This window comes from Haliotis rubra, unplaced genomic scaffold (genome assembly GCF_003918875.1).
Source record: "Haliotis rubra isolate DU_JTF1 unplaced genomic scaffold, ASM391887v1 Scf1500, whole genome shotgun sequence".
Lineage (NCBI taxonomy): Eukaryota > Metazoa > Mollusca > Gastropoda > Lepetellida > Haliotidae > Haliotis > Haliotis rubra.
In genome coordinates this window covers 111,085-132,585 of record NW_025765449.1, presented here as the reverse complement: position 1 = coordinate 132,585, position 21,501 = coordinate 111,085, and the positions used below count along the sequence as shown (strand labels likewise).

General features: G+C 42.1%; 2 protein-coding genes across 2 annotated transcripts in view; both read right to left on the bottom strand.

Moving 5' to 3' along the window:
• Positions 1–689: 689 nt before the first annotated feature.
• Positions 690–20,613, bottom strand: LOC124270280 (calcium-activated chloride channel regulator 4-like). Its single transcript, XM_046705321.1, has 5 exons — positions 20,581–20,613; positions 19,731–20,004; positions 4,157–4,321; positions 2,337–2,546; positions 690–1,117 (listed from the first exon to the last, which is right to left on the bottom strand). Exons 2-5 carry the CDS (start codon positions 19,984–19,986, stop codon positions 690–692), a joined length of 1,059 nt encoding a protein of 352 aa, XP_046561277.1. The 5' UTR covers positions 19,987–20,004; positions 20,581–20,613.
• LOC124270282 (calcium-activated chloride channel regulator family member 3-like) overlaps positions 5,536–21,501 on the bottom strand; it is a 30,514-nt gene continuing 14,548 nt past the window's right edge. Inside the window, exons 8-9 of the mRNA XM_046705325.1 lie at positions 7,080–7,083; positions 5,536–5,546 (exon numbers count right to left, since the gene is read on the bottom strand). The gene's annotated coding sequence lies outside the window, so the exon portion shown is untranslated. The remainder of the gene's footprint in view (positions 5,547–7,079; positions 7,084–21,501) is intronic.

Genomic DNA, 21,501 nt, shown 5'->3' with positions numbered 1-21,501 from the left:
CATATTACTCACATCTAAATTTTGTTTGTGATCCCCAAAATCACCATCTGGCTGTAAGGTCTAGATAGGCATTAGAAGTAGCAAGTAAGCGTGGGGTATATAGATGAACAACTTCTTTATCAAGTTTTACACAAGGCACAGCGACTCAAGGACAACTCTCGACACTGACAAATGTCCCTGACACTGCAGCTTATCATTGAATACATACAACACGTGTCATTTGTTTAATAACAATGGCTCAGCTTACCATTTCGTTTTGGGGACTCTTTTGTACAATATCTTAACATACAGCTAGTCCAACTACATTTTACTGGTAGCATAACATTTTCAATTCTTCCCGGAAATGAACAATTCTCTCAGTTCTCAGTCATAAAAATGTTTCAGATTTTAACATATAAAAAGAGTGTCAGTTGAATATCATGCAAGCGTGTAATGTAAAATTACTAACATCTTCATCTGCAAAGCTAAAGAACGTAACATCAAAGCGCACTGGAATGAATCGCACTGAATCTCGACATGTTTCACAAGATAATCATCGGACAAGCACAAGCAAATGTGAGGATATGTGTTTTAAGTAATTGAAACAAATAAAGATGCACAGTGCAAAATTACACATAATCACGTTGTAATAATTAGTCTACGTTAATTCTAAAACTGCTATTAACATTCACCGTCTTTGCCAAAGAGCCTTATATCGGATTTTCCTTAGTTTTAGGTTTCCTCATGCACATACAGATCACTATGACAACAAGTACAACTGCAACAGTTACGGCCGCTCCCAGGCCTATTCCGACCCATATCAAGAGGTTGGTGGCAGGCTCGGGGGCAGGCTCAGGGGCAGGGTTTTGTTGCGGAATGGTGAGAGGCTTCAAGGTGATGGAACGAAGGTTCGACAACTCTGACTGGCGACTGGCTTCGTCGAACGCTTTAAGCCCAAAAACGTAGAAATCACTTGGCCAGTTGATCGGTAACCGAATCGTGACCATTTGCTGCGATCTTGCCGGAAGTGGGTCCAAGCTTCCGGTGACTAAATCTTCGTTCATAACCATCGAGGCTTGTGTGAAGTTAACTCTGAGGCTCGCAAAAGTCACCGCAACTCGCAGCTCATACTTTGCAACTGCAATGAACAACTACCATGTGTGATTAAAATGTAAAACTGTTAACATAATGTAAAAGAAATTAAAACAAGAAGTATATCTCTGACAACGGCTTTTGTGTAAACATAAGCTTTATGTTAGTGGCGCAAATGTTATATTAATGAAGATACCAGTATCAAAGTTTTACCTGAACAAAACCGTTAACATAATCAATTTCTTGTAACAGGAGACCCATATAGCTGGAATATTGCAGGGCGCGGCGTTAAACAACAAACAAAATGTAACAAGAGACAGAAGAATACGTTCTAAAAGAGGGTTGGTGTAACCGACAAGGTCAAAATCAGTTGTAGCCACCAGATGAGTTGATACAGGGGAGGCAGCAGCGGCGGGTCGGATTCAGAAGATGATTGGCAGCGGAGATCTGTCGTCCCGGTAGCGTACGACGTTCAGAATGCCATGAAGAATGTTGAATTGAGATCTCTCATGAGTTGTGATGCTACCCAATATGATTACAATTTTAGTTTGAACCTGACTATGGTGGTAACGAAACCGTCACCAAAACAGTCTGTTCCTTGCACGACCTTTAGAGCTGTCAAGATAAAGTCTGTACTCATCTGTGAACAGCCTACTGTCCAACGCTTGCCTTCTGAATCTCAGACGTTGTCAACATCACGTTGTACCAACGGTAACGTGGAGGCACATTTGCTGCACCCCGAGGCTGGGAGTTTTGCTCCCTGAGCCGGATGCCATGAATTACTTTCAACACAGGAATTGTACGAACTGATAGTGTGGCAGTTTGGTATCGATTTCTTTATACGGGTGTCCTGGTGACGCCCCACGGGCCTACAGACACAGACAGATGGGCCACGGGACGACGGGCCACGTCATGTCATGAATGTTGCCTTGCTGTAGATGACGTCTCCTGAGAGAATCTCATGATAACATGTTTGATATGGATGAAATTCCTGTTTCCTCACGGCGCGCAAACGATGATTTACAATCAACCTTGGCATTGCGTGGGAGTTATTGACTATTAAAGAAAGGCATGGCTAAATTATCACTGTGCGTTGCACACATTTAAGAAAAACACATGTGCGATTATCATGGTTCCAGTAAACGCTCAAAACGCGCATCGAGGATATGTCTTCATCAATATGCATTTAAATTCGGAATAAATTTTGGTTAATTTAACTTTATGAAAACCACAATTACGTTTCCTTTAGTACGTATGATCCTCACCTTTTCCGACATTCAGGTCATCCCCTGGAGCAGTCCAAGACAAGGTCACGGTTTGATTGAGTTTGTTTTCTATAGCAATGTCAAGGTCGGTAACTCGTCCTGGATCCAGCTGGTCAACTGAGGAATTATAGCCAGATATATCTATGGCATCTGGAGAAGCTGTTCTGCTGAAAGCTTCCACCGTTTCATTCCTCACTGGTGGTGTTGTGTCTAGAAGAAACATACGACCATCAAAATCAGAAAAGGTTGCAGTGATCGTTTTGACAACAGTCACGTGTACCAATACGGTTGTTTCTTCCCTTCATGGAGCGTATGTGTACGTGTCTGGATAAGATGGGGAGTGGGTAGAATGATTGTTACTTTACTCTTGTGTCACCGTGGTATATAAATAACAGATAGAGTCCTACAACAACTAACTAACTAACTGAGTTTGGTTTTACGCCGCTTTTAGCAATATTCCAGCAACATCACGGCGGGGGACACCAGAATTGGGCTTCACACATTGTACCCATGTGGGGATTCGAACCCGGGTTTTCGGCGTGACGAGCCAACGCTTTAACCACTAGGCTACCCCACCGCCCCGAGTCCTACAACAAACCCCACATAGGTCCGATGACAAGCTGTTCTGATGAAAGCTTGTATCCTTTCATAACGCACTGGTGGTGTTGTGTCTAGGAGAAATATACGACCATCAATATCAGAAAAGGTTGCATGATAGTTTTAATGGTGTTTGCAGTGACAGCAGTGCACGTTTAGTAACACTGTTACTTCCTCCCCTTCATGGGTCATATGTAAACGTGTCCGGAAAGTTTGACGAGTGAGTAAAGTGGATATTGTTTTACGCGTGTGTCTCAATGGTATATAAATATTGGCATCACGTCCTACAATGAACTCTGCAGGGGTACGATGACAATACACCAGCTGAGCTAACATCACAACCCGATTCCCGCAATCCCTACAAATCACTGAGGGTCATTTTGGGATAGATCATGAATAACCTATCTTTCTCATAAGAGTCGGACAGTAAGGGTTGGACCCTTTGTATGTTTCATGGAACGTTGAGTATACTATTATAGGCTAGTGTCGTATAGCTAATGGAACGACGTTACTCAGCATTCACTTACATAATCAAAATTACTCGAAACATTGAAATCCATTCATCCGAAAAGTGCACATCATCCATGGATTAAGACAACTGAATTTGCTGATAACCGAGTGATGAAGTATACAAGTTAGATGTTAGATACTGGTTCTAATGAAGACGTGGACTCAGCTAGTAGTTCAGCTGTAGTTCAGTTAAATCAGGGCGTATCCGCCTCATGAAGATGAAAAGCCCAAATCAATAGGCTTTTGGTATTGTTGAAAGTGATGGGCTCTATGGCGTAACAAATCAAAATCGAGGTGAATAAGCGATACGTGCTGATCGGGGCTGATACAGAAAAGCTGATACGACTGGAACATTTGTCTTTAAGTACATTTGTCTTTAAACTAGCTGATCCAATTTAAGGCTGTGTGATACTCGTTTATGGTAGATGGGGACGGGTGGACTAGTCTTCTGAGGCTGTACAGAGTTGTGGTCCTCTGGCATGCCAGAAACGTATGATCCTGGGTTCGGATTCCGTTTCGTCACGACTATGTTTGAAGGTTAGTCAGCACCAGAACTCATGTTCATGTGTTGTGCCGAAGACCAGCATCCCTTCAGACTAACCTCCAACATTAAGCTTATATGCTGATATAACTGGGCTAATTAATGGCCTACAATGGACAAACTCTTGTCTTGTTGTCAAGGAAATGTGTTGCTGTATAAATATAACACTTACTCTGAAAGACAGAGAGTGTTCTGCCAGACAGGGTATTCCCAGATTTGATGATGACAGTCTCTCCCTCCACCGACTCAACCCTCACATCCATAGAGTAACGGGAGTTGGACTTGAAGCCGAGCAGATAGTTGCTGTAAACGCCGTCATTGTTTGTGTTGTCAGGGACTGTGAAAAACGAACCAGTAAGAATACTTTAGCTCTACGAGCAATAGGCAAAACATAATAATATAATTATACTTCGGTACCCAATACCAATGCAATCTGAAGCATTCAATTTGTGATATAATTTTGTATTCGAAATATTTAGCACACCTTTTGTTCCAGTGACTACACTGGAATTTCCTTTGAATGTATTTTGGGCCTACGGCCTTTTACCGGAAATAAACTCTGTCTCTCCCTTCTGTTGCATTTACGGTTATGGCCCGGGAAAGCGAAATCTGGATTAAACCTCCTCAATTTAGGTTTCGCTTTCGCGGGAACGGTCAAGCTACAGTTAACACTGAATTTAGCGTTCCCGAGACTCTCAATACACAAGAAAAACAAAGAAGTGTGAGTCGTCGTCTGATACCGTAGTCATGGTAGAAATTTAATATATAGATAACAATAAATGTTTGAGCCACAGACTGTTCATCGATAAGTCACATGGATGGATCATGTGGAGGTGGAATTGAAAATATCGTGCATAGACAACTTACGTCGTTAAGCATTCATTGACGTAATTTACGTTACCGCAATGTAATTTACGTTACTTATATATATATATATATATAGGGCGATAACAACCTAAAACTACTTTCAATTGTCAAAGTTTTTATTCACATTTGACATTTCGGCAATACCAAACAACAAAACACAAAAGTTTCGCAAAACATTCCAAATTTCCAAATATGGCGGTAACGTAAATTATAGTAACGTAAATTAGTTCTGGTAATGAATAATGTTATGGCAAGGTGAATAAATACAGAATGCTTGGTTGGGGCACATTTATAACAACAGACCGCCGGGCCCCAAATGTACAGTGATGAAGACTATTACTGGGATGCTAGATTTGAGCTATAACGGTAACGAATGATTACTTGCTTAAAAAATCTCTACTGATTTCGATCATATTTTTCCATCTTGTAAGCAAAATCAATGTTAACTATATGTTTTCAGATATCGAGAATAGATGAACAGGCCAATCAAGAAAAAATATCTTGTGGGTCTGTGCGATGATTTACCACGAGAAAAGCTGTAAACAAACACAACGTAACGTAAATTACTCTGACTCTACCGACATAATCTAAACGTGGGTTTGGGGTTTTGGTTGGTTAACCACCTTTCATGACACTAAATATAACAAAACTTCCGTTGAATAAAGGTGGGTGTTCTATCTCCTACGTAGGACTTACTATCGCCTACGTAGGACTTAGTATCTCCTACGTAGGACTTAGTATCTCCTACGTAGGACTAACTATCTCCGTAGGAGACAGAAAGACCAAAAAAATTTTAACCATGGCCCTACTACGCTTCCGTACATAGCAAACATGCTGCCATAGAACCAAATGTTTGCTTCTGACACTGCAATATAACTTACTGCACTCCTAATGAAAGCTGATACTTATTGAAAATTTTATGTTATTTAGAATACCTGCACAGCTACACCTAGATTTTTTATCAAATTTGAAAGCACCGACAACCAAAATGTCGGCGACAGCAATTGTCCCAGTTAACTGAGAATTAGTGACATCTGCTCGAACAACCGTCTTTGCACGGTGGGTTAAATAAAATAGTCAAATAAGTGAAAAAAAATTTAACAAATTACTATACAGCCTCAATACTTGTTTTCTCGGAAGGTTTTCCTACACCGATGCTTAAACTTGTCATAGATCAAGTGCTGAAAACTTGAAACAACTGAAACTTCATCTCAGTAAAGAGGTTAACAGATCGAGTATTGGGGTCGCGCGTTAATCTGAAGTACGGTAATCCGATGTTTTCATAGCAATTCGCTTTCGCGGCACTTCTAGTACAACTTTGGTCTTCGCTTTACCGGGAATAGGGAATATTGAAATTTCGCTTTCCCGGTCCGACACCGCATTTAAATCATCCCAAAGATAAACGAATAGATGTACTTTCACGAATTTATTGTGCTAACTTTAAAGTGAGATAACACTTGCAAATCTGGATCTATTGCAGTCAAGTTTATCAGTGTAAAGATCACAACGTGTATAGCTTAGAAAAAGTTCAATAAGCGAAGGTGTCCGTTCCCAGTTCGGCGTTATCTTCAATATCTGTTGTGGCCACCATTGGCCGCCAAAACTGCTCTGCGCCGCCTCGGCATGGACTGAATAAGTCTTTTTATTCGACCTTGTGGAATCCTAGGTCATTCCTCTTCCAGTGCCAGCGACTGGGGGTAAGTGGGCATAAGTTGGCGTTCACGTATGCATTGACCGAAGTCATCCCACAAATGTTTGATGGTGTTGAGGTCGGGCGATTTGGAAGGCCATGGATGCACTGTGATGTTTTCATTCTGAAGATACTGAATAGCTATGAGGCCTGGCATTATCATGCTGGAACAACTTCCTCTGACGGTCAATGATTGGAATGATGTGAAATCTTAAGATTTCTTTTCTGTACCGAATTGCAGTCAAATTGCCATGTAGGCGCACAATGTTATATGTCTGCGTTTAGGATATGGCTCCCCATGTCATGACACTCACACCACCACGCATTCTTCTGTCACGTCACGGAAGCAGTGAGATTTATTCACCACAGAACCCTACACGTCGCCAGTTTTGTAGATACCAGAATCGAACGTTAGTTGCACTACTGGACCCGTCGACGTCGATGTAGTCGTAGCGGCACAGGGCCAAAATAGAGTCCAGTTTCTCGTAAGAGATCGTTTACGAATGGTTTGCGCCGGCACTCTCCTCAAACCAGACACTGCACTTGCATTTGCAGTTGTTGTGACAGTTTGATTCCACAATTGAAGTTCCCGAATGTACCTATGTTGCAGTGGTAATCAGAGGTCTATCACTTAGAGGTCTGTCACTTTTTGCGTAAACTTGCTTTGTTGATATCGGTCTGATGAACGATTGATAGAACACTGAGGCGACGTGCAACGGCAAGAGACTCTCCAGCTTCCAAACGTCCAATGGCGATGTTTCGATTTACAGCAGTGAGATGACATAACGATATTCTTTCAGTTAGATAAAGAATGCCAATGATCGTCTTCAAGCAAACCGGCTGTCTATAGCCAATTTCCCTGCTTACGATTCCTCAGAACAGAACGTACATATTGCAAACCACTTTTTCCATGACATATTCATGCAAGTTGAAACTTTTGAACGTAAACGACTATGCGTTTGTGCGCTGTGTATCCGTTCCATCTAAACAAACCAGCATTATTATGGCAAAATTATAACAAAAATCCCAAAAGAACAACGCCATCATGCTCAATCGGCGTTCGTTTCTTTTTCTTTGTATGGAATGGTATACTTGACCATTCCGAGTTTTGTACTAGTTACATTATGGTTGCCGAATAAACGCATGGTGAGATCGGTTATGTTCATTGGTGTGGTGGCAGCGGCGTTCTTACTCACGTCAATAATCCGACAAATAGGATTCCAGTGACATCGGTTATTTTCATATCTACACAATCGATGAGCAACCTGCACAAACATGTTATGTTCATTGGACGTTCATGTAACGTCGTGAGTGCTTGCAATTTCGTGACAGTATTGTAATCGAAATCATGGCTAAAAATCGGGCTCCAATGCAGTGGCAGTTGACCAAACACGAAACCATAACATCTTTTGAAAACTGGCGACAGAATCTAGTTTATATCTTGTCATCAGATGACAATTTCTCCCCTTGTCTCGCAGATGACTTCACGTTGGAGAAAAAAAACTGCCGTTAATCCTACTCGGGGCTTACAGGATGATGAAAAACAGCAGCGCAGAAAAATGTGTAGCTTGACTTTGACAGCTTGACTCTGTTCATGACATATGGCAGAAGGTCAGGCAGCATTATGGGTTCCAATCCACTGCAACCCATTTTCTAGATAGTGTTGACATAGAACTCCAGACAGAGGAACGTCCTGAGGACTTGTTTCAAAGGCTTGTCGCTTTCATAGAAGACAACCTTCTCACTACCGGATGTAGCATTCAACACCATGGTCTGGAACCAGTCGCTGATGAAGATCTCTCCCCAACCATGAAAATCACGATTATTGTGGTTACAGCTGATCCATCCTGGTCTCCCTCAACTTGCCAAGCGATAGTATGGGTCTGAATTCCATAATCCGACTCTGGCGTCACTCCAACCTGAGATTTCACAAGCCCTGTCGTCATTGCTGGACGAACTGTGTAGCATTGAAGACACAAAAGCATTTAGAGCTTATACGTCCACCTTCCCAAACAACAAACAGCCTCCCACTAGTCTCAACCAGATGTCTAAGTAAGGTAACCCTTCAGTGGGTAAATTCTGTATCTTGTGCAAAACAGCCGGGCATCCAACTTAAAATACCAATTACCTTAACAGTTGCAGATATCTCACGGATTGCGAGAAGCGCAGATGTCTGGCAGTTCTAGATTTATTGGCGAGGAGGAAGAGTAGTGAGTGCTCAGACGATGAGCAGGAAGAAGAACAGAACCTCTTATTTGATCAGACCAGCATTAAACGTGTGAGTGTTGAACCCTCCCTATTCCTCAACGCCTTTTATGAGCCTCACCCAGTTCGTCTAACTTTAGACACTGGTGCTACGAACAACATGGTAGGCGGGACAGGGAATCTAGACGAATAGACTTGGTTGCTACGGGTAGATTTAACACTTGCAATACATGCTGACCGTAGCATGAACTCGATACCACTTCTGTTTAACACGTGGGGAGAATGGGCAAATCGTTCATTGTCAGGCAAGGGAGTCAACCAAAGTAGACGCTATGTCAAAAAAGTAGCCTAGCTACGGTAGGTGACAGGGGTACGAGTAGGCTTACTTTTATAAGTTGCGCAAACCAAAAACGTCCAAGCACAAACTTCATGATTTTGACCGGTGTGCAGTCCGTCAATTTGTACAAAGTTTATATGGAGTACAAAAGCAACTGCCTACTCTAGATATGATATATGATATGGCAAGAAGCCAATTGCATTACCAGGGTTCAAAGGAAAGTTTTTGAACAAATCTGAAAGACATGGGGTTTAGGTGGTGAAAAACACAGTCAAATCGTAAGGTTTTAATGGAACGAAAAGACATCGTTGCAAAGCACATGCAATACTTACTTGCAATAAAAAATGTCGAGATGAACATCGAATAATCATCTTTATTGATGAAACATGGTTCCAGCATTGTTCCAAAATGTTGGCAGCTTGATGGTGAAGTTGTGATAAATGGGGTTCAGCCGTCCGGTACCGGACCTCGGCTTATTGTTGTTCATGTGGGGTCCGAAAACGGTTTTGTACCAAATGCTTTACTTGTATTTGACTCAAAGCTGAAATCAGCAGATTATCATGACGAGATGAATTTTGATAATTTTTCAAAGTGGCTGCAGAAAAAATTATCCCACAGTCCACCCCACTCCATCATTGTTATTGATAATGCGCCACACCGCAGTAAGCAAGTGAACAAATGTCAAACAACGGCTAACAGAAAAGATGACATCAAAGCTTGGCTACAAAGGCACAATATTGCATTTGACGATAAAATGCTCAAAGCCGAACAATTGTGTCTGGCAAAATCCAACATATTGGCCCTGTCTATAGAGTAGACACTGCTGAAACAACATGGCCATGATGTACTACGTCTTCCTCCTTACCACGCAGAATTGAACCCAATTGAATTGATCTGGGCCAATGTAAAACAATATGTTGCTAAACAAAACTTGCAGTTCACAAAAACCTTGCTAAGGGTTGCCATAAACGAGAAAATGTCTGGAATGGTCTGAACGTTGTAAACATGTTAAAATCATTGAAAATGGCTACTGGCAACGGGAAATTGCAGTAGAAAAAGAATTTGACAGAATCGTGATCGAAGTAGGAATGGCAAGTGATTTAGACACAGACACCGATTCAGAAAGTGACGACTAAGGTCCGAAGTACGCCTGAATAAGTAAATTCCATAATGGTTCTATTCGGTATTTGACCCCTGTGTGGAGAGGATGTACCAGAATATATACCGATTATACATCCGTTTGTGTACATAACAAATGTTCTTTTCTCTAGCATTTGTTTGGGGTGTTTTGTGAATAAAGTTATATTTGTCTTTGTTCAGTTTCTAAGGATCTTAGCTTTACACACACTTAGTATGATATAACAATTAAAACACGATTTGCACGAAGAAATTGGACTTTTCAATTTTGAGACGACAACCTGTTTCCCTCATTTTTCAAATGGAATGTTCTGGAGGGCGTCCCATACATGGAAATTGGGGTCATTTGTCAGGTCATGGCTCATCTAATAGTAGTACATCAGTAGTGCATCCCAACGGGCCGACAAGCAGTTGGAGAGTCCACTTCACATTTACCAGAGAAAACGATTCTTTCCAACTTGACGCCCTCGTTGTCAAACGACTTGATGTCGACATGCTTGCAAGAATTCTTTTCCATAAAAGCAATGATATTGCTACTCGACCCGCCAAGAACCAGATCGTTATCAAGGGTTTGAACGCCATTTGTTATGGCCAACATCATAGCAGTCGTGCCATGGCTAGACTTACTCAGGCTTCCTTGATCCGAGCTCCCTCCTGCCAGGCAACAATCCTTGACCCTGAAGTGTTTAGTAAATTCACTGATCTCCATGAGGAATTTGATCTAGTGTTTCATCCATCAGTGTCAAAGTACAGTGGAGACTTGCAGGCATTTGTGAACATGCATTACAACCGTGATGCCTTGAATGAACTAAAATGTGAATTTGAAGAGCTGGAAAATGAGGCCAAGCCCGAGCAGGTCAACATAACTGTTGAATGCCTCAATATGTCTTTCCTGGTGCGGAAACCAAATGGTGGGAGTAGGTTACTGACTTCTTTCGGAGAGGTTGGACAGTATTGTTAAACACAGCCTGCCCTTATGTTGACAATGTGATCAGAGATATAGGCAAGTGGCAGTTCATTGTCAAATCCGACCTACTGAAGTCATTTCATCATATACCTTTGTCTCACAACTCCATGAGATATTGCGGGGTTGTCACACCTTTCAAAGGAAAACCGCGTGCACACACGCTGTGCTATGGGGATGCCTGGTTCAGAGGTTTATCTTGAGGATCTGATGTCACGCGTGCTTGGTCATCTTGTTCAGGAAGGACGTGTGATCAAACTAGCTGATGATGTGATTTGTGGTGGGGACACAGCTGAGGAATCTCTACATAACTGGCGTTTTGTCCTCACTGCCTTCATCGCAATAACCCTTGCCTCATCGCCTCCAAAACAGTAGTCTGCCCCAAATCAACCAACCTCTTGGGTTGGATCTGGAGTAGGGGTTCTTTGACTGCAAGTCCACATAAGGTTGTAGCTTTGTCCATTGTGAAACCTCCAACCACTGTTTAAGGACTACGATCTTTCATCGGCGGGAATGTATTGTTGTACCAAGGACAGTCCTGGATCGCTTCAATAACCCCAGTAGTATTACAACGGGGTTCCTGCAGCAGTTCGGCTGGTTGTATTGAAATGTGTTTCCCTCTCCAGCAGCCATGAAAAAACGCGCGTTTTTGTAGTGTTTTTTCCATAATTTATGTATAATTCGCGATTCTTTTTTTAATACCACTGTGTCCGTACGCATAAGTCGTAATACCGTTATGAGCAATCCATCGTTTGGTATCCATGGGCGACAAGGATGTTTTATTGATGGTCAGTCCGTATATTCTATGCTTGTCACTTCTGAGCACATTCATTTGGTGTTTGAACGTGTGTTTATCGAAGAGAGCCTGTTTAAAGAGGATGTGTTTGATTTGCTGTTGAACCACGTATTTTTTCACTCCTTTAGCCTTTCGGATTTCACTGTCGTCGGCTTTCAGGATGGAATACATTTTAGGTCTTAATCCAACGTATTCCATAGTGGGTGTACCGGTGCATTCGTCCTTCATTTTTCCCAGGATCTTTTTATTGGTCGTATTGTGTAAAGCGTGATCCAATGGATAATTGCTCGTATCATACCAATCTATATTTTTAAGAGCAAGGAGTAGGTGTCGGTATACAACAACTGGCATCCATTACCGTACTGCTTTTTGAGCTAATTGTAGAAGAAATCGTGCATCAAGTGTTTGGAGAGGTCCAGGATGCTCATCCCCAAATAGACCTGTCGATTCAATCTGATGTGGCTTTTGTTCATGTGCAGCACTGCCAAATCTTCGTTGAACACTTTGCTTCGGCTGGGCTGGCTATGAGTTTTCTCATTCTTTCCTCTTCGAGCAATTGAACTAGTATTACGGTCATCCATTTTCTTAAATTCTCCATCGTTTTGCCACACACGGAATTGTTCATTAATTTATAAAGATTTTGCTCGAAATTACTGGTGGCTTGTTTTCACAGCTTGGTGTTTAACCGAATGTACGGTTCCATCCATGGACTTTGATCGAACTTTAGCACTCGGTGTATTTTTTTTAGCTTCATCCCCAACGACAGGTAGAGCTGTAGATTTTGATAATGCACGATGTACTTGTTCTTATCCATCAAATTGGGTACAAGTTTTTCCACCTGAGCTGGTTTAGTGGTCCCCAACAATTCTCGATGATGGCCCGACATCCATTCTTGATCGACCGTGAGCTTTTTGGGGGCCAGCGGGTTACTGTTGTGGTCAGCGTGGATTTCTGTAGATATTCCAAATGCACTTCGAATATGTATCCCATCTTAACATTCTCAGGGACAGCCATGATGTTATCCTGTTTAAACTTTTTGCTATTAACCCACTCAAACCCCCCGGTGGGTAGATATTGACTCATGGCCCAGCCGTACAGGTTGTTGGCATCGAGATAGAGGAGATGGTTTGGGTGTTTACTCGAATCGTAGCCTTTAACGTATTTGTTATTAGCGTTTGAAGACAATCACGACCCCACCTCGCAGGCCTTTTTCAATAAACATATGCATATCGTAATTTGTTAATAATTCCAACGTCACGCCGGTTATACTTAACAAGGCGTCCCACCACAGACCAGGACTGGTGTAATACCAGGCTGGATCGAGACCATACTGTTTTAGACACGTTTTTCTGAATACCTCGAACGCGTCGGCGAGTAGGAGCACATCCATTCTAAAATACAGGTCGTGATAATTCTGACAGGCTAGTTTTCCCACACCTTAAGGGCATGGGCGTAATCATCTTTGGTGATATTGGATTTGGTTAAGCGGCTATAAAAGCGGTCGATGGGGGTAATCATGTCTCCTCAAACTTAGAACAATCGTCTATGTACTCCTAGGGGTACACACCCTTTCTCAACAGCAAAGACTGAGTTGCCCCGTCGGTGTATCAATTAGTGATGGGGATGGTATCGTTGGCCTTGACCAAATTGGCGAGAGACTGGATGAAACTGGATGATGTCAATGAATTTCAGCCCGTTTAATGAGAAGGAAATGTATTTTTCGATGTTGTTGGGGATACACTTTATATCGCGGTTTCTGCCGCAGATGCGCCTTAGAGGCTTATTTGTGGGAATTAAGCCTTCCAGCCCCCCTTAAAAAAGCGCCGCTCTAGCGAGACCCAAAGTTCCGAGCACTGAGGTATCAGCTGGCTTGCCAATGTGATGGTTAGATTGTTGGACTCGTAATCCAGCATTTGGAGTTCGAGTCGGGAAAGCAACAGGAACTTTTGCAAGTGACTGGAGGTATATAGGTCATGCCAGCGTTCATACATGAGCGTTCCACTGACATAGTATGTATGAGCGCTGGATTGGTCTCTAGATAGTGAGAATGAGGTTTCTTGCATTGTATTGCAAGGGTTATTGGAGGGGAATTTTTTTTCACGAGGCTATGTTTACATCAACAAAAACAGTTTAAGGTGAATCTTTGATGAGATACTATTTTTTGTCAGGAAGGTTTGAATGATTTGTTGTCGACCCTGTTCTATGAGCTTTTTTTACTCATCTTCGCCAATGTCAGCGGTTTTCCGAGTCTTGGTTCGTATGTCTTCTTTCATTTGCTGGTATTTTGCGAATTTCCAACATCACCAAACGAAACTCTTCCTCGTAGATTATGCTATCGGTGATCGCGTGGAAATATGATTGTTGATCGTGTTTAACTTGGCTTCGGCCAGAACCCTGATCTCGTGATGCTTCAGTGCTTTCCGTTGCAGATGACGTGAAATGAATGTAAGGGCTATTCCCGCCACCACCGATACCCCGGCGGTTGTTTCTAACCCAAGGACGACGGGTGTTTCCACGATGGTGGATAATAAGCTGACGCCTGCCACGCCTAATCCCATGCTAGCTGCCACGAGGGCTGTGTCCAATTCGTGTTTAATTTTGCTGATCTGTCGCAAACGAAATCCATCCACGGTTTTGAGCGTTTGAGACACTTCGTCCATGGCCGGATACAATCCCATCTCGAGTATGTTATAAGTTTAGTAAGTAGGCTTTAATTGATCCACCGTCAATTGTTGATGAATGTCCTTTTAGCTGACAAGGTGCATATGCTCGGATAAATGAATGTAGTCGAGTGAAATGAGAGGCTCTAGGAAAACAATGACCCCTTTGAGGCTTGCGGTGGGGGCTCTTCCTGGTTGTGAATAAATACGACAACGTTTATAATGATGGCGATCATACCAAGCGTCAGTTTTTAACCAATTTAAATTGGTACATCTTTGCGGGTCATCTATAAGAAAACTTCAATAATGAGTGTAGAATCTTGTATCACTTTAATCCACGTTTCTGGGATTTCATAATTATAATTTGCTTCAATCGCATCAGTTTATATTCGGGTTCCGGACGGGTGACTTACATATTACCCGTTTGATCTGGTAACGTTGTTTTCGTTGAACGGAAAAAACATCCAGTAGAGCCCCATTATTTTTCAGTTCGATGACATAACCATCCTCATCCATGACAAGATAGGGGTAGGTCAGGACAATATCGATGATCCAGTTCAATTCGAAGATCACTTCTCGACGTTGGTACACGGTTGTTTTGTAAGTGCAGGACATACAAGGTGTCTTCAGTCCGGTTGGTCAAATCTAGCATGTCCCGGAGATCGGAGAACGCGATGGTGGATAACGTACTTGATTCGGGGTGACCACGTTGCCCATGGTTATACTCGTATTATGGAAGATTCTTCAATTGATTCTCCGACAACTTCCCGTGGGCAAACTTTAAGCTGATGAGATGGATTTTTGGATGTAGAAAAATCTTCGTGAGCGTGATTTTATTCTCCAAGTTAATCATGACTCCTTTGAGACTCATGTAAGCTAGACGTTTTTCTATATATAAATCGAGCAAACATGATTTTGATGTTTTCGAGGTCAACAGAGGTTTACTCCCAGTATAATTTTAACATCTCGGTCGGCTGATGCCTCCGGGAAAAAGACTTCGATATAAAGCGTAGAATGGTTTGGAATCCCTTGTGTGAAATCAGTCATGTCTTCGATATTCAAGCACCAACAGTAAACTCGTATTTTGACTATTCGGTCTACTCGCTAGCAAATGACCAGCTTTATTCGGGAAACGAGGGTGGTATTAAGTAGCCAGTCGATTTGGGAGGAGATTAACGTCCATTGCTTATCATCGGTTAGGGCGAACTGGTACAACATGTTTTTTAAGAGACCTCAGGTCTCGACACTGTCTAAATTGCCTAGATTGCCATCGAATGCTGGTACCATCACCCATTTGTTATTGTCATTGAGGACGAGATTGTACTGCGTCTTTCTTTAAGAGACCTCTGGTTATTACATCGTCTAAATCTCTTAGGTTACCACCACCGCTCACATCTGTTCGCCTGTAAATGTTATTTCTTAATTTTAAAGCGTATGCCTTGCCTTATAAACCTCCAGTGACGTCACTCTATTGTTCTAGCGAGGCAGTATTTCTTGTCATATCCCGATGCCCCGTCGATTAGGGGCATTACCCCAATATCGTCCCTCTGCCCGGAGATTTTCCTAGGAATAGCACTTGACTTTGAATTAATACTTGTTTTGAAGATATCCAAATCGCCCTCGTGTCACCTTACGTGTTTGCGGAGGCGAAGGATCGTCATTTAATGAAAGCCATTAATAAGGGGATTCTCATCGTGGCTTATGTCCCCTCGCAAAGAAGAAGTGTGCTCGTCAACCTCATCTCTAGAAAAGCTGGTCATTTGCTAGCGAGACGGCCGGATAGCCAAAATATCCGAGTTTACAGTAACGTTGGTGCTTGAATTCAAAGATGCGTCACATGTCTTACAAGGGATTCCATCCAATTCGATGCTTTATATCAAAGCCTTTCTCGGGGAGGCCTCCCCCGATCAACATTACCTGGAGTCAAACTCAAACTCTGTTGGCCTAAAAACATCAAAATCATGTTTGCACGATTTATATACAGAATGATGTCAATGCTTATGCTAGTCTTGACGGGTGACGATTAATTTGGAGAAAAAAATCGCGCTCACAAAAAAAAATTTACCTCCAAATATCCATCTCATCAGCTTAAAGTTTACGCATGAGAAATTGTCGGAAAACCAATTTAAGGCTCTTCCATAATCGAGTATAACCATGGGTGACGTTTCCAACCTGTGTTCACAGGCCTCCATTGCATGCGTTATCCGATCTTGGGGACATGTGAGGATTCGGTCAGCCCTAGCCCAGTTTAACCCCGGGTATAGTCTGGGACAGGGGTATACTCTGGCCTGTTACACCGGTACGGAAAGTGCCATATGCGTATTGCACTTACAAAACAATGTGTACCAATGACAAGAAGTGATCATCGAATCTCAATTGCACTGGATCATCAATCTTGTCCTTATCTACCCCTATCTAGTCATGGATGATGATCGTAATGTCATCAAACTAGAAAACAAGGGGGTTCTACTGGATAGTTTTATTCCGGTTGAAGAAAAGGGAATGTACGTATCAACATTACCAAATCAAACGGGTAATATGACAGTCACCTGTCCGGAAACCGAAGATAAATGGATGTATTTAAAAAAAAATATAATGAAGGCCCACAGTCGTCGGTCACTGTGATACAAGGTTCTACCCTTATTATTGAAGTTTTTCTTGGAGATGCCCCCACAAAAGATTCGACAATTCTGGTTGGGTTAAGCATACGCTGGTATGATCGCCATCAACATCAACGTTGTCCTATTTATATACAACCAGGAACAGCTCCCATAACAAGGATCGAGGATCGAGGGAATCAAGGTTATTCTGTCTAAACGCATAATATTCCATGCAATTAATTTATCCGAGCATATATACTTCATCAGCTTAAAGTATATTCATCAATGATTGACGGGGGGAACAATTAAAGCTTATTTCCTAACATATATTATACACGAGTTGGGATGTATCCAGCCATGGACGAAGTGGCTCAAACGCTCGAAACCGTGGATGGTTTTCGTTTACGACAAATCAGTGAGATCAGACCTCAACTGGAACAAGAACGTGACGTGGGCATTGGATTACCAAAAAAATACCATAGGGCAACAAATGCTCTGGACGGTGTAGACACTACCTTAATGGTGACCAGCATGGGACACGGCACGGCTGACGTCAGCTTATTATCAACCATTATAGCCGCCCCCTTTGTCCTCGAGTTAGAAATAGCAGCCGGGGTATCGGAACTGGTAGGAGTAACCCTTAAATTCATTTCAAGTCGGCTTCAAGGTAAAGCGCTGAAACACGATGAAATCAGAATTCTAGCCGAAGCGAAGCTAAACACGATCGATTATCATATCTCGACAGCAATCTCTGATAGCAAATCTCAGAGGAAGAGTTTCGTTTAGTGATGTCTGAAATCACTAAATATCACCGAATGAAACAGGAGATTCGAACCAAGTCTAGAAAAAACGCTGACATCAGCGAAGTCGAGAAAAAGAAGTTCTTAAAACAGGGCTGACAACAGATAATTAAAACCTTCCTTACCAAGAACAAAGATTTCATAAAAGATTAACGTTAAACTAATTTGTAGATATTAACATAGAAAGATAGAAAGGTTAAAAAAAGTAGCAAAACGTCCCCGGCAGCCAAAATTCCTCTAGAAATCAAAAGATTAATAATTTTCGAGCAAAAAACTTGGTTATCAGGTCCCCGGTAGCTGGTTTTTGCTCACTGCCTGTTGTTGACATACAAGCTCCCATGCAGGCTTATTATGTGTTAGAACGTTCTCGTTCGTAGCCTGAGTGAGCAATCTAGGCCAGCCCAGCGCTCATGTAGGAACGCCAGCATAACACATCTCACTATCTAGACCAGTCCAGCGCTCATGGAGGAATGCTGGCGTGACCTATATACCTCCACTCACTTGCAAAAGTCTCGGCTGCTACCCTGTCTCAAACTCCAAATGCTGTATTTCCAGTCCAGCTCTCTACCACCCCACTGGCGGGACGGCTGACAGACACAATGCAAATTAAACGGGTCTATCCATAGAATTGCATCATCCTCTTAAACCGGGCTCTGTCTATAGTAGTGCAAAGGATGTCTAGCGCAGAGGATGTCTGGATCCAGTCTTACAACAAATCCCACTTCCGCTTCAAAAGTCTTAACACGAGATCGCTCGCTTCGAAAACGTTTGGGTGTATTTTCACCTCGAATAAAGTCTAATAAAATACAAACACGATGCTTGTAGGTAGTCTGAACAACGCTGATCACGACAGATGCAACGATGGACGCTGAAAGCAATTTTAGAAGCCACAATCCATTATTTTAGAATCGGTCGTATGAGCTATATACCTATCGGAAACCAGTTTTATGTGGTCGCTCGCTTCGAAAACGTTGGGGGGATTTTCACCTCGAATAAAGGTCTAAATAAAATACAAACACGATGCTCGTACGTAGCTTAAACTACGCTGAATACGATACATTGGTCGATAGGCTATTGGATATTGATACAGCTACATCCCTGGCAACAGAAGCTTGCCATCACTGCATGTCTTTGAAGCGTATCCCTTCACAACTATACCCTCAGTCAAGAAAAACCGTACCGGACATGGTATGCCGCAGACGTAATGAAACGTTATGGCCAGCTCATCTTTGACAAACACGTGTCTTCAAATACGTAAGTTTACCCAATCTCAGTTTCGCTCAAAGAGTATATGACAGACTGTAACCGAGTAATGCCGACTCTCCTCAGAGCCACTCCTAATGACCAAATATGATTTGTTTTCTCTGGAAGACAGGAGGAAGGGTGGTTACGCCATCACGTTCAATCCGCGTTTGTTTCTTTCTGTTTGTACGGAATGTTATAGTTCATCATTCCCTGTTTTGTACTGGTTTACATCATGGTTGCCGAATATACCACATGTTGTTCGAGTGATCGGTGTTGTTCGTAGGCGCAACAACACTACTTTTAAAAAATATTGATTTTTCATGTATCGGTATCACCTTTATCTCCTTTTATTCATCGGGCGACTTACAATTGACACTTGCCTCTTGGCCACACTGCACAAGAAGATATTAATTAAGGTAATGGTTCTAAATCACATAATACTCACGTTTGCCATCATCATAGAGAGTTATGTTAAATATGTCTCCTGGTCTGGACACCTCCACATCCACAAAAGCCCTGATGACTGGAGCGTATCCCTGGTGAACGTAGGCGTAAGCGACGACTCCACTACGACCTCCTGAGTAGTCATAGGTCTTAGAGCTGATCCAGGTATCCACCTTCAAGGGCAGGGTGCCAACCCTTGGGCGTGACGTTACCACAGCCGTTATGCCCTCGTTCGCGTTAGAGTCGCGTTTTAACATATACTTCCATGTCCCCGTCTAGGAGTAAATGTTAAAACATAACGTGGTGTAATCTTATTGAAATATAAGTGCAGCCAGTGTAAACCTCACAGTATCCCCTCAGAGGCAATTTTGAATTTTTGGCACAGAGGTATGTTTAGAGGCGAAAGAGTGGGGCGATTCTTCATTAAAAAGGTCATGATCTAATCGCTTGAATTATTGTAAAATTATTATTGTGAATTTGGGATACTTATTTCAGAACTAAATAGAACACAAACAGTACACTAGAGTTGTACATTCATTTATCAGATCCCCTTTAATCAAAGCTCAGTGGGGAAATTCATTTTCCAATCTTGCATCATTGAATATATGCGTTACCGGGATGCCTTTGATGGGGTTGAAACTGTTGTAATCTGTGAGGCAATCTGCCGTTGCAATATGTGACATTAGATCAGATTAGATACATGTTTTCTTCCACTAGTCGTTCATATAATTATGAAATATGTATTACAATTTCTTCCTTCAACATGTATGTAGTTATATATTACATGTAACAATGATAATATACATCGTAAATGTTAAGACAGTTGTACTTTTATCTTTACTTTATCTTACCTTGGTCAATGGGAAAAGGAATCTTATTATGTTCAGAGTTCATCTTTGCCGTATTCAGATGAACTGGAATCATAAACAGCCCCAGAAGGATCTTCAATTCTGATCTATGAGAAAATGAAGCATTTTGTTTAGACTGGTCAACACAAACGCAAGGACAATGTACAATGTGTAAGTCGCCATTTAGCATATAGAATGGGGTGATTTAAATAACGCTTCTCCTATCCTTCTATGCGGTTATGTTTCACAAATATCTCTTCAATTCACCTTTGTTTCGGCACCCTGTGACAAAGTAAAGACGAAATGTGTGTTGTTGCCGACGGTGGGGTCCATGTTAAGTATTCTGGTGAAATTATTCTGTTTTGACGTTAGAACAAATGCGCGACGATCAATCTGGAACAGAATTCGAGGAATCAGGAAATTCTAGAATATAACTGAATTTTCCATTAGCACCCAAAGCAGTGACTGGCAGCATGAACAACAATCGAAGCCAGTGGACACATCTCAACTAGGTCACAAACTGCAATGAGTTCAATCTAATCAACCGGCTCTTATGACACACATCAGAGATCGGGAACGCTTTCTGCTGTGGAATTAACACCGTCTTTAAGAATACAAGCTAAACCGATCACATGCAGAATTTTTACGAAAAGGAATTGTTCTCATCAAGTTATGGATTCAATTACCTCAATAGTATTATCGTATTCGTCGCAGAGGCTGAGGTCCATCAGTAGTCGGTCAGCTGCTGCCTTAAAGGCTGTCAAACCGGTGGTCTCTCCAAAGAACGAATACTGGCCACCTGTCATACACAACAAGGTCAATGTACCTATCCCATCCAGGTTATCTGGGGTCCTAATAAAAAGGTGCATTTACGCTCTGACACATACAACAATGTCACTGTAACGATGTATACTACCCATCAAG

What these genes read in the sequence shown, in the direction of transcription:
- LOC124270280 (XM_046705321.1), bottom strand. Translation starts at nt 19,986, where the DNA reads ATGTTAAAACGCGACTCTAACGCGAACGAGGGCATAACGGCTGTGGTA. An exon ending in TCTCTATGATGATGGCAAAC is followed by an intron (nt 4,322 to 19,730) that starts GTGAGTATTATG and finishes CGTTTTTCACAG; the next exon opens with TCCCTGACAACACAAACAAT. An exon ending in AACACTCTCTGTCTTTCAGA is followed by an intron (nt 2,547 to 4,156) that starts GTAAGTGTTATA and finishes TGTTTCTTCTAG; the next exon opens with ACACAACACCACCAGTGAGG.